At 43.7% G+C, this 19,132-nt stretch overlaps 1 protein-coding gene across 1 annotated transcript in view; it reads left to right on the forward strand.

Moving 5' to 3' along the window:
- Positions 1 to 258: 258 nt before the first annotated feature.
- Positions 259 to 19,132, forward strand: part of CELF2 (CUGBP Elav-like family member 2) — a 1,275,464-nt gene continuing 1,256,590 nt past the window's right edge. The window contains exon 1 of the mRNA XM_086918974.1: positions 259 to 411. Coding sequence (XP_086775100.1) covers positions 362 to 411 — 50 coding nt within the window. The 5' untranslated portion in view covers positions 259 to 361. The remainder of the gene's footprint in view (positions 412 to 19,132) is intronic.

Here is a 19,132-nt window from a genome sequence, read left to right on the forward strand (position 1 = left end):
GTGTGATCAAATGTGATGATGAGATATATATATATATATATATATCATATGTACACATATTTCACATTACATTTGATCAGTTGGAGGCTATTATAGCGCTTAAACGGCAGAGACAGGGGGAACAAGGTGGTGTGGGCGATGCAGCAAGGGCTATCTGCGGGGAAAGTTAACACACAGTCGAGGGGAGGCTGATTTTAGAGGGGTGGAGAAAGATCTTGTGACAACTGCTTATCGGTGTGAGGGAGAGAGAGAGCGCGAGGGGCGGTGCTGGTGTCATCAGATCCCCACACAGCTCGCTCCATTGCTGTTGTTTTGTGTTGTCCTCAGGGCGCTGCTTGCTGACCCCCCTCGGCGCTTTACAATGGATGTGCTCTCTGACTTGGATCCCCTGACTGGATGGAAAGTTTTACGGTAGGCGTCCACTGTCCTATATTCGTGTTTCTGTTTACGCGCACCCCCTTTAAAAACGACATTTTAAGTTCCTGCTCGGACGTGAAACTCAGTGTTTGGTGCCACGACAAACAGCTCGCCAAATACATCACCAACGGTAGAGACGCGGGGGTTATGATTTACGTCCTCCATGACAGCCCATGGGCTGCAGGCAGGGCTCCGAGCATGATGTCACTTCTGTTGCTCCTTGAAAACATGTTTGCAACAAAGAGCAACTTTCCAGCCTTCGGAACAGAGGCAGTGCTAACGCGGAGCAGTCCCGCTGCCTTTGTTACAAGGTGGGAAGTTATAGTTTGTCTCTGGAGACGCGGTGACCTCGTGCGTCCGTAAATGCCGCTCTGTTGGTAGTGTCAGTACCGTAGCATGGCAGGTGTGAGTAGATTACCAGTGCTGTTTATTTCCTGGTTTTCTTATAGTTGTAGTTGTTCATGTCCTAATGTAAAACAGAGACTACAACCCCCGTAATACAAATACAACATTAAAAAATGACTGAGCTACTCACGTGTGCCGAGTGAAAACATGGGCTCCCTCTGCCGTGGTATCATGCATTGCTTTGGACAATTATGCAGTGCACATTGCTTTCTGTTGATGGTTCAAAGACTGCCACCACACAAACGTGCACATGGGAAGTGTGTCAGGTGAGTGTAGGTCTAGGTCTTAGGACCCATGTGTGAGAAGCGCAACCGAGCCACGTGTTTCCATTGCATGCTGGGACTTGTAGGACAAATAAGGCATGCAGCTTTTTGGAAATACCGATGTTTCCTGAGCAGGAGTTCATACTATTGAAGAGGTATGGCTGAGTCTACCTAGTGATCTCATACTCCCCCCATGTATTATGTCTTTGCATTTTTGTTTAAAACTCCATGTCGTCAAAGGCACATTTAAATTCTGGACTTTATTCTGGACTTTATTCTGGACTTTATTGTACATAAATTGTAAATACATTGTTTTCGATTGTGTTAGTCCAGTTTGTTCATTTGAAATGAACCAAGACTACAATGTTCACAATACATTGGGCTGTTAAAGGAAAGTCCAGAGCTAGGAAAGGATGCCCCTTATGACATGGATTACCAGTGGATGGAATTATTTCAAGCATTTTGCACATTTTATTTTGTTCTTTTCTCATTGAGGTGCCCAGTTGTGACAGGTATGGCCAAACCTAGCTCCTGCAGTGCTTATTGTGTCATGGGACTCAAGCTGCCCCCACTGACAGGGGTCGAACAGGGCCACAACTGGTCTAGGGTTGCATGCGTTCCCATTTAGAGCAGGTGTGTCCATACACTTCAGGGGGACAGTTTTTTTTTACAGGGAAAATTCTAATTTATTTAGTGTTACTCCCTGCCTTTGGTGGCTCAGGGAACAAACAACGATGGACTGCAATGTGGCTCAGAGTAATTACCAGGATCTAGGTTTAAACATTTCACCCAGCACTTTTTCTTCTTTTTTCCCCCTGATGGCATGGAGTCATCTGGTACACTTATTCTAGTTTTCGTTTCTCTTTTATCAGTTCAGGACTGGCCCATGACCACCAGACCTTTTGGCCTTCAGAAAACTTTGATGTTTTCTGGGGATAGTATTTTGTTAAGGCACTACAGATGTTACTTACAAACTTTTTGTAAGGGCAGCTTCTTGGCGCAACGCGACACAAAGCATTGCATCTCTTTCTTTACCATTAGAAAGCGCTGCATGTGCAGCCCAAAATGCGAAGCGCTATGCAAGTGTAAAGTTGTGCAGCACAAGGACATGCAAAACTGGGCATCCCCATGCAAGTACCTCTCAATCCTTACTAAATTTAGGGAATTTAGGGAATTTAGGATAGTCATTCCCTATTCTAAGATTTGGAACTGGTCTTAATTTATGACATTTTAACTTTTTTTTATTCCTGCAAGCCCAAGTGTTCTCAGGTTTTCTCGGGCTCTACTTTTGCATTCTGGTACTACGAGGTGTGTTTTGCCCTTTATAAATGCAGTGTAGATACGAGAATATAAAACAAAAATAACAAGCATTGGCAAAGTTAGTTTATGTGTCTGTGGTAAACTGGTGCAATGGTTACATATCTTTTTATTTTTGCCACAAAAAGAAGAAAAAAACAAAATATACCATTGCCTAAATGTGACGGCTATGTGCTTGTTATAAAACATTTAAATAAAAAAAAGAATGAGCCACTACATGTACATTGAATGGAACAGTATGGGTGTTTCCTAGCAGGCAGGTGTACTGAAAACAGGTGTGGGTATCCTTTTCACTTTTAATGTACATCAAAGGAAAATGTGAGTCTTAGTGGTGCAAAGAAAAAGTAGTGTTTGATATTACGGTAACCTGAAGATATAGCTTAAACACACGAGGGTGACAAAAAATTATATGAAAACACGGAGAAGAATGGAAGAAAGTAGTAGCAAAGTAAAGTATTGCTCACCAAACCTGGCACTGAAGTTCACTTCTGTTTTTTGAGAAGGATGTGCACACGTGATCAGCAGAAATACAGCCACCACAATGTAGGGGGGCCAGTGGCCGAAGTGGGACGGCACATTGCCCATACTGTATGCTGTGGTGAGCAGGAGCAACACGTGGATACTAGTTGAACAGGCCAATGAATGGAGAGGGGAAACACGAATCCCCTAAGCGTATGGAGATATGTAGAATTATTTGAATTATGATTTGTTTTAATATAACATGAGGATAGTGTTACTGCTCAAGCTGTCTTTAGGCCAGGCCTAAAAAAGGTTTGGCTGCACAATTTGTGACTGACGGGGGACAAATAAAGAACTCTAAATTCAACCTTAAATACATTTTAACATGGATTCGAAGCATGTCACTCCGCGCTGGTGAGTTGCCCTACTTCAGCTGTGAGAGTTGTTCTGTCAGCGTGCCTTTTTAGCTCTCAGAACATTTGTGTACGTGGTTATAATAGAAAAGTAAAACTAGCAGTAGCAGACTGCCAAGACGTTCAGGAAAATCTGAGGAATGGCCATGCAGCTGGCTTGGCACAACGTGAGATCTGTTACATGGTGCTGGTGGTGGGGTGCGTTAGTGTATTTATTAGGCAAAACAACACTGCATCATGGTCCTTGTAGTTTTCTCATACATAGCGCCTAAAAGTCCAAAGAATTAAAATACATTGGGCAGGCGAAGAAAGACGGTCTCCAGGTAGTAAGAGATACTAAGCAGCCCCAATGTCAATATTTTTAAGATGTCTTAGTTGGGGCGGAGTGAGACGTGCTTTACACAAGCAGCTCGGTTCAGCGTCAAGAATGACGTCCTGAGAGAAGTGAAGTACCGCGTTTATTTTAGACATCACATGTTCGGAGTTGGGCTCTCTCATTGGTGAGACACAACCAGAAGTATCGGTTTTTGCCCAGTTCGTGTCGGTGGTTCCACATTTCAGGCCAGGGTCAGCAGCGGCCGGGGATGTTATGTTAGACCCATGAGGTCAGTTTCAAGTCCTGCTGCTCAATAAATATTTAGTTCCCCACACGTCCAAGCATGCCACGTGCACTCTGCAGGGTGATGTAAGCCAGGGCCTTCTCCGGGTAGTGTTTCACTCGGGCTGCAGCGCTCCATATATGTCTCTGCGGGAGAGCGCCTCGGCTCTGGTGGAGGCCGCCGTCCATGAGTAAGTATCTGTCACACTTGGAGTGTACACTATTCCCCGGTAACTTCGCGGAGGTCACGCATACCTTTTGGATGGTTTAGGCATTCTTCAAAGATTCATCGTTTAATAAAGTCTGTGTACGATTTAAAACCGATTCCGTCCAGGCACGCTATTCAGCTGTTATTGGTATTGCAAGTTTCAGTACCTAAAAGGTTTATGCAAGTGTTTGGAGGGGGGTGCGGTGTGGTTTTAGTGCCTGTTCCTGGCGAGATCAAGACGAGGCAAAAGGTCAGAGAAAGGAAGAAAAGGGATAGAGGGGATGAGTGTGAAACGTTACCCTCTATATAGTTGAACATTCACCTATAGTTTTTAAGACGTATTTGTTTATGTTTTGTCTTATTAGCGCAAGTAAAGCTCTTAGAATAGTTTTTTTTAAAGGCGTTAAAGACTTATCTTGCCAATTTTAATTAGATCTGCATGTTTCTCTCCGCATTCTGCTATTTTTGAAGGCCCATTATACATGCGGGACTACCAGTACCAGAAAGCAAAGAGGAACTAAACCCTATGCGAGCTATTGAGAAACCTGCAATTCCTGTAGTTGGATTTTTTTTTAACACGCGGAAAGACAGTTTCAGTTTTGGGAAATAAGCTTCACAAAATTGTGTTCAGCAGATAAACCGTTTTTAATCTGCATAAATCATACCCTGGAAGAAATATTTATTCCTGCTCAGTGGTGAAATATTGTTTCAACTCAAATCCGCAACATTTTTGGGAATTGTTCAGTTTTCATGATTTTTTGGCTGCGATTCCAGTATCGAGGTTGGAGAGGGTTGAGCCACAAACAAATTTGCGCGACCGCATGATATACTGGGGTGGGTTTAGGGTTAGGTGGCGTGGAAGGAAGGTAGATCATTTTCTGGAAGTGCCTGCAAACAGAAACGGAAAGCTTTATTCATTTTTTTATTTTTTACTCTCTTTCAATTTTTTTCGAAGTGGTAAACAAACGCAGATGCGAAGGCCACGCACATCTGATTTTCATAAAATGGTTCTTACTATTAGGAGCACGATTTACAAAAAACCCTCTTACTTCTTAGAAAAAGAAGTTAAGAGAATTTCATCCAATTCGTTCACCCAGCACAGTGCTGTTCCGAATGGGGGGGTCTCGTTATTGACATTCTAGCCCTGTAGACAAATTAAACACACTTCTCCATGAACTAGACAATATTTGTTGGTGAAACTAGAGTCCTGGCTCTCTCTAACCAAATGTGCGCTTCTGTTCACATGTTCAAGTTCAGGAATTTGTATAACTCACTACTCACCCAGAGGGTCTCAAGGCGCTTGAGGGAGGGTGGGTGCATTACTTATCGAAAAGCCAGGTTTTTAGCTGTTTTCTGAAGGAGAGGTGGTTCTGTGTAAGGCGGAGGTGAATGGGGAGAGAATTCCAGGTTTTGCCCGCTAAGTAGGAGAAGGATCTTCCTCCCATGGTGGATCTATGGATGTGCTGAATTGCGGCGAGGGCTTGATTGGATGAACGTAGTTGGCGGGCGGGTGTGTAGAAGGACAGTCGTGTGTTGAGGCATTCGGGTCCTAGGTGGTAGAGGGCCTTGTGTGCGTGGGTGAGGAGACAGAATGATATTCTCTTGTTGACGGGGAGCCAGTGGAGGTCTTTCAGGTGACCGGAAATGTTAGCTTGACGGGGGATGTCCAGTATAAGTCTGGCTGAGGCGTTTTGGATGCGTTGAAGTTTTTTCTGTAGTTTGGCTGTGGTTCCGGCGTAAAGGGTATTTCCATAATCCAGTCGGCTAGTGACCAGTGCGTGGGTGACTGTCTTTCTTGTTTCGGTGGGGATCCAACGGAAGATTTTTTTGAGCATGCGTAGGATGTTGAAGCATGAAGATGAGACGGCGTTGACTTGTCTAGTCATCGTGAGGGAGGAGTCAAGGATGAAGCCCAGGTTACGTGCGTGATCTGTAGGTATGGGTGCTGTACCCAGGGCCGTTGGCCACCATGAGTCGTCCCAGGCAGAGGGGGAAGATCCTAAGATGAGGACTTCTGTTTTGTCCGAGTTTAGTTTTAAACGGCTGTTCTTCATCTATTCGGCTACTTCTTTCATTCCTTCGTGTAGATTGGTTTTGGTGGTGTTTGGGTCTTTGGTGAGGGAGAGGATCAGCTGGGTGTCGTCTGCGTAGGAGATGATGTTGAGGTCGTGCTGTCACGCGATGGATGCGAGGGGACTCATATAAACGTTGAAGAGGGTGGGACTGAGTGATGATCCTTGTGGTACGCCACAGATGACTTTGGTGGCCTCTGATATGAATGGGGGGAGGCGGACTCTCTGGGTTCTTCCGGCGAGGAACGAGATGATCCAGTCCAAAGCTTTTTCTTGTATTCCGACGTTTCTGAGGCGATGTATGAGGGTGTTATGTCAGACTGTGTCGAAGGCGGCGGAGAGGTCAAGTAGGATGAGGGCAACTGTTTCTCCGTTGTCCAGTAACGTTCAGATGTCGTCTGTGGCAGCGATGAGGGCAGTTTCGGTGCTGTGTTTGGTTCGGAAGCCGGACTGTGAGGGGTCGAGGGAGTTGTTGGATTCAAGGAAGGCGGTGAGCTGACTATTGACGGCTTTCTCAATGACTTTAGCAGGGAATGGGAGGAGTGAGATGGGGCGATAGTTCTTAAGTTCAGAGGGGTCTGCTGTGGGTTTCTTCAGAAGGGCGCTGAGATCGGCATGTTTCCAGCTTTCCGGGAAGGTAGCGGAGTTGAGGGAACAGTTGATGACATCGCGGAGATGTGGTGCGATGATGGAGTCTGCTTTGTTGAAGATGTGGTGGGGACATGGGTCGGTTGGTGATCCTGAGTGGATGGAGTTCATCAGGCGGATGGTGTCTTCAGTAGTGATTGGGTTCCAGGCTCAAAGGTTGTGAGAGTGCTGTTTTGGTTCGGGGGTGGATGGAGTGGGCTGTTCTTCGTACTGGTTTTCAAAGCTGTTATGTATGTCGGCAATTTTGTTGTGGAAGAAAGAGGATAAAGAGTCGCAGAGGTCTTGGGAGGGAGTGATGTCGTTGGTGCCGATGGAGAGCTGTGACGTGATCGAAGGAGATGTGTTTGCTGGAGGTGAAGATAGGGTCGAGCGTGTGTCCGGCTAAGTGGGTGGGTGTGTCGACAAGTTGTTTGAGTCCGAGATTGGCTAGGTTGTCCAGAAGGGTGTTGGTGTTGCTGTCGTTTTTCTTTTCCAGGTGGAAGTTGAGGTCTCCCAGTAGAATGTAGTTTTTGGATGTGAGGGCATGTGGTCGGATGAAGTCCGTGATGTCTTCGTTGAATTGTGTGCGGGTTCCTCGTGGCCTGTAGATGAGGGTGCCTCTAAGTGTGGTCCTGGGGTCGGTGTGGATCTGGAAGTGAAGGTGTTCGGCGGTCGCGAGGTTATCGTCGGAACTGGTTGTGATGTGGATGGTGTTCTTATGGACAATGGCGATGCCTCCTCCTGTTTGGTTGGTGCGGTCTTTTCGGATGATCTTGTAAGCGTCCGGGATGGCTATGGCGATGTCGGGCGCTGATGAGGCGTTCATCCAGGTTTCTGTAAGGAAGGCGATGTCCGGCGATGTAGTGTCGAGTAAGTCCCAGAGTTCAGTGGCGTGTCTGTGGACCGAGCGGGTGTTCAGCAGGATGCACTTCAGGTGGTTAGAGTCGGAGTTGTGTTTGAGGGAAGAGGATTTGGTGTTGGTCCTGATGCAGGTGAACTTGCAGGAGTGGCAGGCGAATGGTCCATGGGTGAGTCCTGGGGTAGCTTTGCAGCATTGTGGTGTGCGACCGGGGTTGAGGGCAAAGAGGGTATCGGCTTCATAGGTTATGCGGGTGGGGTGGGTATTGCGAGGATCAGGGGGTCTGGCGCTGGGCGCGGTCCATGCCGGACGGGCGTAGACGGGCTTACCTTTGGCGCACCTTCCGCGCGCATGGGGCGCGATCGCTGCGCGTGAACGCTGCGCGAAGATGCGTCTGTCATAAGTGGATAGTGGAGGGGCGAGGGAGGAGCAGCTGGGAGGCGGGGGCGGGGGCGGGGCGGAGGGCCGGGCTACGATGCACAACAACAACAAAATGGCTGAGAATGAAAAGCGAAACAGGGCAATGTTGTAATGGGCAGAGGCACAATCGGGCACAGAAGAGTTATCAAGCAGTGCAATCAGTGGGATGCAATGTGCTTCACTGATCATACCAGGCAGCTCCTAATAATTATAGTATGGGCAATGAGAGCACAACAATGCAGTGCTAAGATCTCGGAAAGCAAGCACAAACAATTTACAATTATACAATGGAACTCCAGGCAGAGCGAGCGATGCGATGCGCAAATCAGCTGATAGCATGGATGTACACACAACCTCTCTAGTTCTCATGCCAACCCTTCCCCACTGACCTCACTAGTGATGGTGTTGTCTTCTCCTTACAGACACAGATAGAGCATCACTTAAACGCCGCCTTCCCGAACCCAAGAATAATCTACATCACCAGTTGAGCTCCATGGACGCCCCTATACATATACACGTGGCTTTACTAGTATACTATTGTTTCTTCCACATACACATGTGCGCCTGGCGTAGACACCCCTAGTCTTACACCTACAACTTACTTACGCACCTATGCAATTTATGTCCTGAGTCTTTTGCTTTCCTTACACAGACAAATATAGTGTCCAGCTCCATTCCTATACGTCAACATAGCCTTACTAGCCATAATCTTGTGTCTTCTTTCTTGATACACATGTGGCTCCTCTAGTTCAAGGCCTCTGCCTTCTTCATGCAGAAGCGCGCATGGCTTCAAAGCTTGGTGGCCATGGCCTTCACCACAAAAGAACTGGTCCTTGTTGTTTTTTTCTCCCTCCGCAGATGCACACGTGATCACTGGTCCAAGTCCATTTCTTTTCTCATATAGAACCTTCCCTACTGTCAAAGCCCGCCCGTACCCTTCACCATACAAACAAATACAATTTAATCTCAATAAGTTTAGTTTGATGGTCTTTGACATGATGCTGTATTTCACGAGTGAGCTCAGAGCACCTGCAGACCAAACCAGAAAAACACTGATCTGGCCGCAGATCTGGTAAAACCATCTCTATTTCTCTTATGGTGTGCAAAGTTACTAAGTCTGAGGCCTCACAGCCTCGTGAATTTATTTTTAAAACTTTGCAAGTTTCATGACGCAAATACCTTGTGAAGTAAAAGAAAAATCAGAGCAGCTTATGTGGCCCTTCGTTGTATCTTGACATTTTTAAAGCAAATTCCAGATTGCCTCTGGAAATACAGCCATATTGACTTGTACAGAGAGGAGTATCCACAGAAGGCACATGTGGCCCGATTATATTGGACCAGCAACCGTTAACCAAACTCATTACTGATCGGTGAGTTGCTATAGTATAGTCCACGATGGAAGCTGATGCCCTATGCCCCAGTATGGAGAACTTTAACCAGGCTCATCCTGAACAGTGAGATGCTATAGTATAGTCCATGATGGAAGCTGACGCTGTCATCCCCAGTATGGAGACCTTTAACCAGGCTCATCCTGAACAGTGAGATGCTATAGTAAAGTCCACGATGGAAGCTGACGCTGTCTGCCCCAGTATGAAGACCTTTAACCAGGCTCATCCTGAGCAGTGAGTTGCTATAGTATAGTCCATGATGGAAGCTGACGCTGTCTGCCCCAGTATGAAGACCTTTAACCAGGCTCATCCTGAGCAGTGAGTTGCTATAGTATAGTCCATGATGGAAGCTGACGCTGTCTGCCCCAGTATGAAGACCTTTAACCAGGCTCATCCTGAACAGTGAGATGCTATAGTATAGTCCACGATGGAAGCTGACGCCGTCTGCCCCAGTATGAAGACCTTTAACCAGGCTCATCCTGAGCAGTGAGTTGCTATAGTATAGCTCACAAAAGAAGCTGATGCTCTCTGCCCCAGTATGGAGACCTTTAACTAGGCTCATCCTGAACAGTGAGGTGCTATAGCATAGTCCATGATAGAAGCTGAAGGTCGATTCCCCAGTATGGAGACTTGGACAAAAGTTAGTGGTCTGATTTATTTTCTGTATTTGACAGGCCAGGGCTTGTTTCAAAAGTGCTGTTTATTAGTTGCTACCTGTCGAGCACAAACTAGTTCCATATCCTTTTTGTTGTTGTCAGTAGTATGTCTTTATTTGGGCACTTCCTCTTGGTCATACCTTGAGATCATGATAGAAGTGAATTGCAGCACCAGTCAAGGATTGGATAGAACTATGCTATTAGTCTGTGAATTGGTTCCGCGTAATAGGGCAACCCAATAATACCTAAGGAGACTTAGTACAAATATACAAACAAAAATCAACTGCTGTAGTAGTAATTTTACAAGTAAGCACTCGGTTAGTGGATTGATAAGTATGATCTCCAATCCCACACTCAAATTTATACGGCATTAAATTATTTTCATTAATTGTTTATCTATAAATAAATTATACTAGACGTACCTCTTTATAACACGAATAAACATATGTATTAATTTAACAATAATTTCAGTATACAACAGGCAAGAAAAATACTCATAAGGCAAAATACTCAAAAAGCAAATAAGACCGAACTAAAGAGAACAGATAAGGAATCATTATTGCACTAGTGTTGTACATAAATCAATTGAAAACAATCTGCGAATTCGTGAGTGTGTAGGGAAATGAGTATAAAGGGAAGAAGGAAGACAAAAGAAAAACATTAGTACGTCAGTCATGAGAGGTCTGTTTGACATTACAGTCAGATACATAAATTGAGGGAAAGCAAGAGGTAAATTATCATGTTCAACACAAATGTATCACTCAAAGAAATGTGAATGGGGTACAATAGAGTATAATAGAGTACAGTTATCAACATGTTGGGTTTACGGCAGATATAAAGTGCAAACTGTTCACAGAGGTTTAGTGGAACAAGGTAGTTATCTATGGTTTTCCATATAGGTTTATGTTTGGATTTCCAAGGGGAATGTTGTAGAGCAATGTTGTTGGCACCCTTTATGAGTGATATCCAATTTAACGAAGATGTAAATGTGGATTTCCAGTTAGAGGTAATCATTTAAATGTAGACATTAGTAAGAGATCCATTAGGAGGCTATCAGCAAGACATTTTATATTGGGGTCAAGGAAGACCTTGATAAGAAATGAAAATTCCTTCTTAGGGTTGATATTAAAAAGCTTGGATATAAAGGAAAATACCTTGTCCCAGAAAGGACCCGTTGATTTGCAATGGAAGATTAGGTGTGCTAGGTACCCTGTTTCTTTCTTACAGTTCCAGCAGACAGGACTGTTAAGGATTTGTAGGGTGTGTAGGTGGGAGGGGGTCCAAAAGGTTCTATGGATGAGCCAATATTTAGTTTAGGAAAGTGCAGAGGATATTTTGTGTGAGGCTACAGGTTTCCAGATGGGGTTTCATTATGGTTCAGATGTGGGGGTAAAATACTGAGAGTCCCAGTTTGTGCCAAAGAGAAGTTCTATTGGAAAACTTAATACAGGAGGGTAGTGTTTTATCAATGGATAATAGAGCATTCCTAGTGTATTTGAATATATATTTGGACGTGGTGAGAGGATTGCAGATGGATTTCAGTACTATTGCAGGATTTCAGTTGTCCAACCTAGCTCTTTCCACTTTTAGCCAGGTGGGTATGTATATGTCAGATGTGGAAAGGGAGTGTGTGCCCTGTTTAGCTAGAAAGGCAGTCCAGTAGTTTATCAAATTAGCAAGCTTGACTCCCCCAGTACATAGGGAAGGCTGCAGTTTCTTCAGAGAGATTCTAACTCTTTTACCCAGCCATATGAAGTTTGTGATCAGTTTAACTAAATTGCGATGGAAGTCCTCTGAAAATAATAAGGGCACCATGCTGATCGTTATTAATTATAGGGGTGACCATCGTTGTTTTGGTTTCTATAAATCCCCACCAGGTGATGAATTTTGGTGGCCAGCTTTCTAATAATTGTGCTGTTTTTAAGGGTGAGCTTTTCATTGTGTTTTATGGTGTCGATAATATCTGCTCCAAATGCGATGCCTAAATATTTGATGTAGTGGGGTTGCCAGGTCCAACTTGAGTATCCTACTAGGTCTTTTGTACCGAAAGAGTTGATGGATTTAACATTTGACTTGTTTCTATTTAATTTAAATCCGAAATGTTTTGAGTATTGTTCAATTGTTTCAATAAGGGCCTTTTATGGAGGATTTGGGCCTATCCATGACAATTACATTGTGATCTATGTAAGCAGACAATTTTACTATATTGCTGTGGAAATTGATTCCTGTTATGTTAGGGTTTCTGTTAATATCTAGAATGAGGGGTTCGAGAGCTAGCCGAAAGAGAGATGTGAAAAGGGGAGAACCTTGCCAAGTACCTTTTCCCAGTTTGAATGGTTGGGACAGGGAGTCGCTTTTTATAGATATGGGCACTTGTGTTACTCTAAAAGGCTGAATAGGCTGTGTCTGCTCTGCACAATGCTGTCCTCACCTCCTGTACTGAAGCTGGACCAGGGAGGACAGAACCAGTTTTTGCTGAGCTCAGAGACTCTTGCAACAAAGACTAAAAACAGATAATGGGGTGTAAATATTAGACCTAAACCCCCAGAACTTTAGATTACTTCTGGAAACAAGAGGAACTTATGCCAAGAGTGAAGAGCAGTAAGGAGGACACTGCTCTTTGCTGTGTATTGCTATGCTGGGTTGATCTGCAGGTGCTGCTTCTGCCAAGGAAAGGACAAAGCCTGGAACTTTTCCTGTGAACCTGCTTGTGAGGAATCTCCAAGGCCTTGCGTGTGCTTGCCTCCTGTTCTGAGATCTGAGGGACACATAACTTTCTTGAACTCCAATGCAGGGAGTTCTGACCTGCCAGGAGGTGCCTGTTCCAGTTCAGGGATTCTGGAGGCTGTTCTGTTGCTGGGAGCTGAAAAAGCTTGAAGAAACCAAGAAAATCACCCTTCTAGCACCTGTTTTTCAAATGCTGCACCCTGGAGCAGGCAAATTTCCACGTACCACCGCTGTGCGGCTAAAGAAATTGATTCAGCACCTGCCAGTGGCTCTAAGAACCGCTGCACATTGAGTCCTTTACATGGATCTTTGAAGTCAGAGACCCCTGCACCGGTTCGAACACAGGACCTGCTGTGCGGCTAAAAGAATCGAGGCATTGCTGGAACGCGGCTGAAGAAATTGATGCAGCGCCTGTTTGCCACTGCCGCAGTGACTTTCAGTGCATTCAGATTCCATGCACCGCCCCTGTGTGGCAAGTTTTCCAAAGTGTCACCCATAGACCAGAACCGTCTTGGAATCGACCCATCACTTCCCCTTACAGTCTGGATTCGATGCATCACGTCTTTTGAATGCATTACCTCCCCAAGGACTCAGAAACCAATGCATTGCTGTGTTTCCCTAAGCTTCAGTTCTCTGCGGCTGTTTGCCTTGTGGATTTTGATGCATTTTAGGTTCTTTGTGTAAAAGCCACACATCCATAGTTGTCTTTGGACAGAATTTCTTTTCATTTTGGTCTTGTTTGATTTAGATAAAGATACTTTATATTTCAAAACTGGTGTGGTGACCGTTTGCAGTGTTCTTACTGTGTTACTGTGCGTCTGGGTGCAAATACTTTGCACATTGCCTTTGGAATAAGCCTGTCTGCTCGTGCCAAACTACCAAGGGGTTGAATAGGGGTTATCTACAGTATGTAACTCCCTTACCCTGACTAGAAGGACAGGTCTGTACTTGTACATAGGGGGAATACCTCTGCCAACCAGTGACCACCATTTTTAACAGCCATGCACTACTCTGTAAAAGCCATGCCCCCCCCCCCCCCCATAATTCATCTTTGTTTAGGGTCAAGAAAACAGCACCTGCCCTCTGTCTCCAAAAATCATAAACATAGGTGTGATACAGACTTTTCCTTTCCCCCAGACTTGGAATTAATTGTACTATCATGCAAAGGAAGGAAGTGATTGTGGCACTAGGTGATTATTGGAATGAATGAATCAATAGTCAAATCTTGTGTTCGTTCGAGAAAAAAGGTAGGATTTCTTTATGTTGCTTCAGTTCATGGCTTGGAATTTGTTTACACTCAATCATTGACTGCAGGTAATTGTGCAGATATAGACTCAATTTGCTACTAGTATGAGTTGAGTGTTCCACCATTACAGAATTTCAGGGTGTTGCTGCACCAGTTTAGGTATTAGTTGATTTCTCATCAAGTTCCAGATTGAATTTTGACACGAAAATCCTTTTGGTGAGATTTAGGATTTTCAGCATTTTTGATCAAATCTCATCATGATCTTACCTAGAGATTGGGTTTTAAATGTAACCTCCTGAAACGGAGTTTGAATAATTACTGGGAGGCAATGGATGGTGTGCTGTGCATTCATTAGCCTATGTTTACTTTGAAATTAACTACTTCTTTCAGATCAAGGCAAAGAATATAGCTGCACTCTACACACATTGAAATGTAAGGATATGGATGTCGAGCTCCAGGGATGCAATATCTTGTTTGTGGTCCTTCTCCTGCTCCTTGATCCAGAGAGGATCAGGGGACGGATGTTTAAAAAAAACACTGCTTTTTGATACGTTTATCATCAATGACAATGTGGTGTCTGGGCTTCCCCAAGTGAGAGAAATCAAAATCTATGTGTGTCAAACGTCCACACGGGTCCTTTCAAAGCTGTCCTTTTTCAATTGAATGACCAATTCTACATCTTTTATTAGCAGAGCGCACTTCTATTTCTACTCTTGAGTATCAGTATGAGACCTGTTTCATGCAAGCCTTAAGCACGAGAGACAGTCGTATCACTATGCTTGTCTAACATTTCTCCTGTGGTTGCCTCAGAATATGTGACTCAACATCCGTTTGAAAGATCTTGATACCAAAAGGAAGGAAGGACTGAAACGGTTATGTTTGGCAAGTACTTTGCTTTCCTCTACATATATTCATTTAAAAATGACAGATCTCTTATAGAGTTCATTTCTCTACTGTGGGGCATATCATTACATTGTAATAGTTTATACTGTCACTGTTGAGTATTGGCTCTGGTATGTAATTATGTGGTATTTCTATAGTGCAAACCTAGCCAAAAGGCAGCAGAGGGTTTACACGGTCAAAGAACAGCATAAAGTCAGTGAGTGATAGGAGAGGTAGCTGGTTTGAGGATTGTTAATATCTTGTGGTGTGTTGTTCTTTAAAGAGGTGAGTGTTCAGCACTTTCCTAAATTGGAACAACTTGGGCAGTCTTAATAAGTGGTGTTCCAGATCGTGGGTGGATAGATGAAAAAAGCTTACTGCCTTGTTTTTTAGTTTTTGTTTTTTTACACTTCTTTTGTCTTTTTAGTCTGATGGTGTCCAGACTATGTGTTTACCGACTACCATCAGAGATGGTGAGCTTGTCTGCAAGATGAGCTGGGGTGCAGGTCTTGATGGCTTTGTAAATGCTCCAGCTGGCTTTGAAGATAGTACGCCCCTCATGGGGACCCTGCTACACCAAGCATGTGCAAACCCGACATATGGAGCTTCAAATAGATGCACTGTTGGTGGCTGCCTTTAATGTCAATCAAATGGTTTGCATCATTTATGTATTAGCTTGTGCAGTTTGAAGCAGAGCTTCCAAAATTAATGTAGGACTACAAAATTGTTCTCTGATGTATCCATGTAATTTGCCACGTGGCAGCATGGGCTGTTTTGACTAATATGAACACCCACTATAGTTTAAATAACAAAAAGCATTGGCAAAGCAATAGGTCTGCATGGATGCCAGCCTTTTGGCTTTGTCAGTGATTATTCCATTTTGTTGTTGTTTTTGTAAAATGTTATTGTTGGGGAGCTACTTGGCCTCCACAATATCTAAAAAATGGTTACCAGCAAAAATACTTTCTTTTTGTCTCAAAAATCAAACATTATTGTAGTATTTCCTGGCATTGAAGAGAACCTTTTGTCTATGGTTTTGCTCCTTGTGAAGAACAGAATGCTGTCACTTACTGAGAAGTTAGCCTATTGCTGAAGTGGGCAGATTCATTGCCCCATGCTGTATGCTCCGAGTGACATCGTTAATTTAACGGACATAGGACTCCAGAAGGGATATATTAACAGGAAACACATGAAATTTTGAATATAGCCCAACCCCGTACACAAGTAATTTACATGTTATCCAAAATACACAGAAATCTTCATAATCCACCTGGGAGACCTATTGTATCAGGCTGTGGCCAAGTGTTGGATCCAATTTGCAGACATGTTGACACATTCCTCAACCAACTTGTCACTAGAATAAGATCATATGCAAGGGATAGGACAGATATAAGCAACACTCTGTAGGGTATTTTTTTCGATGGTGACATTGACATATTGGTAACTTATGATGTGGAGTAACTATATAAAAATATCCCACAGAATGAGAATCTACATACCATACGATAAGTTGTGGGTGTCAGTATTCAGGCTATATCGGCTTTGATTGAATTTATTTTACAATTAGTTGAAATAGCCCTTAAGCAAAAGTATTGTATGTTTAAGGAGTTTTACCTGCAGATTAAGGGTGTTGCCATGAGTGCCTTCTTTGCGCCAGAAATAGCTAACCTTTATGTGGACACTTTTGATGGTCTAAAAAACATCTATCTATCTATCTATCTATCTATCTATCTATCTATCTATCTATCTATCTCTTTTTCGTAAGAACACCTGGGTCTGGTGCCAGTACAGCAATGATGGGTTTATTATATGGCGAGGACCCAAGATAGAATTGGAAGCATTCACAGATTGGCTAAAATCTGAGAGCACACGCCTGAGGTTTACAAGCAGTCACAGAACCACTGAGATTCGTTTTTGGGACTTATTGGTGAAGCATAATGATGGCACTGGATTTGCCACACCGTGCGGCAAACCAACAGACAAAAACTCCTTGCTCTTATACAATAGTCACCATCCAAGATATCTATGTGATATTTTGCAGTTCAGTCAATTGCTACGCATCCGTAGGAGTTGCATGAAAAAAGAGAAGACTCAATACTGAAGGACAGATTGGTGGATAGGATTTATCTGCATAGGAATACTCGAGCTGCCTTTAAAAGAGCATGGTTTTGCCCAGGAGATGATCTTTTGAGACACAAGGACAACAGATAACAGCATAGTGCTTGATAATGGCCACTACTGTCAACACAGTTAGTAACCAGGTACAACAGATCATCAGAGGGCATTTTAAATTACTAGAGGACATTAATAAAGGTAGTCCCTTGTTTGCCCTTAGGCGTAGTAGAAATATTAGAGACTATGTATTTCGAGCACATAGTGAGCAACCAAAGACATTCAGCATTACACAGAGCTGGGGCATGGCCACAGTGGTGAAGTACTTCAAATGTGGAAATTGTGTAGCATGCGAGTTTACGAGGAATACTAAAATGTTTGAGAGTGGTGGGAGTTGTTTACATCTGAAAGATCACAACGAACGTTTGGTATGCCATGACGTGCCCCTGCAACAAAGTGTATATTGGTCAGACTAGAAAAATGGGTAAACAATGAATTTGCTAAGATTGCAGCAGAAGACCGTGTAAAATGGAGGAGCACTTTGGGTCAAACATTTCACAGAATTGGGTAAATGATGCTGAGCAACTTGAGTGGCAGGTGATTGAAGTGGCTAAGTTGGACTCCAGAGGTGATGATGTGACCATGGATGGGATGCCGGCAAATAGACCATCTCAATACTACTGTGGGAGGACTCCATGATGAAAATGAACTAAGAACCCTGGCTGATATGTTTTCATAAAATTATATTGTGGTGTTCACTGATTCTGCCACTTTATGTTGGTTACGTTTGCCATACTGAAAATATGTATACTATTTAGCATTTGTCAATTTAGGGCAATTCCTTACGGATGATTGGTATATGCATTATGGCTTCTTTTGGAGCAGATAATGTTTGTGCAGCCCAGGTTGACAGGGTTATCCATAGGTCTCATAGACATGTGATTGTTAATGGGATATTGACTACCCTCCTTGGAATAGTGAAGCTTTTTGTGTATCACGTGCCTCTAGTCCCGTCAGTCAAAGCATGGATTACTGCATGTATTGTAATGCACACACCCAAGATGGCAGCTGCCATCAATGGTCAAATAATTCCCATGGTGTGTCAGTCACGTGGTTTAGGGTAGCCTTTCTCTTGGCCTCCGGTCGGACATGGTGTCTCCTGTGTCCTTGTACACAAAGTCGCCTGTGCCGGGGTGTTGCCTCATTACCTGGAGTCACAGTAAGCTCCCCTGTGAGCTGCGGGGTGTGTAAACGCTTTGTCTTAGGCATTTAATGCTTGAATGAGTTGTCTTGGCCAGTTGTATTACATTTATGGCTCTCACCGTGTTACTTATTTGACACTTCTATTCAGTACGATTGCACCAGGGCATGCTATTTATGTGACTGGTGTCACTGTGTCTAATATACCATTGATTTATACATGCATTGTAGTACCCACACCCATGAGGCGACTATCAACCATGGTTCAGTCATCCTCACCATGTATCGGTCATGTGGTATTGGGAATCTTCATTCTTGTCATTTTCGGACATGAACAGCAAGTGCAAACAGTGTGGCTTTGTCTTAATACTTGCATTCACCGTAAGCTTCTTTTGCAATCCATGAGGTATGAAGACACTTCTGTTCGGACAATGGAATGTTTGCATGAGTGTGTCACTATGTTGACACTCAAACCCTTTTAATGAGCATGATTGCTTGTCATACGATTCACGTGTTTAGTCTTCTTGTGTTTTGTGCATGGCAGGCACATATGGTCATACCATAGGCTCCAAACACATTGGTTGATTTCACTTGAGAGCCATGTGTTACACAGCAGTTAGTGTGTTCATGGACAGTTGTTGGTGGATTCCTGCTCCAATTATAATAATTTGTTGATATGACATTTCTTAGGTGGACCAGTAGTATTGATTCCACAAGTTCACTCTCAAGACTAGCTGTTAGCCTTTGGGTTTAAGGTACGAGATTCATTTTCTATGTGAATTTCTACAGATGGGAAGTACAAGATTGTACAACCATGGGCCCCTTTTTTTGTTTATAGGTCATCAGTTGGAATGTGTTGTCCT

This window comes from Lissotriton vulgaris, chromosome 1_1 (genome assembly GCF_964263255.1).
Source record: "Lissotriton vulgaris chromosome 1_1, aLisVul1.2, whole genome shotgun sequence".
Taxonomy (NCBI): Eukaryota; Metazoa; Chordata; class Amphibia; order Caudata; family Salamandridae; genus Lissotriton; species Lissotriton vulgaris.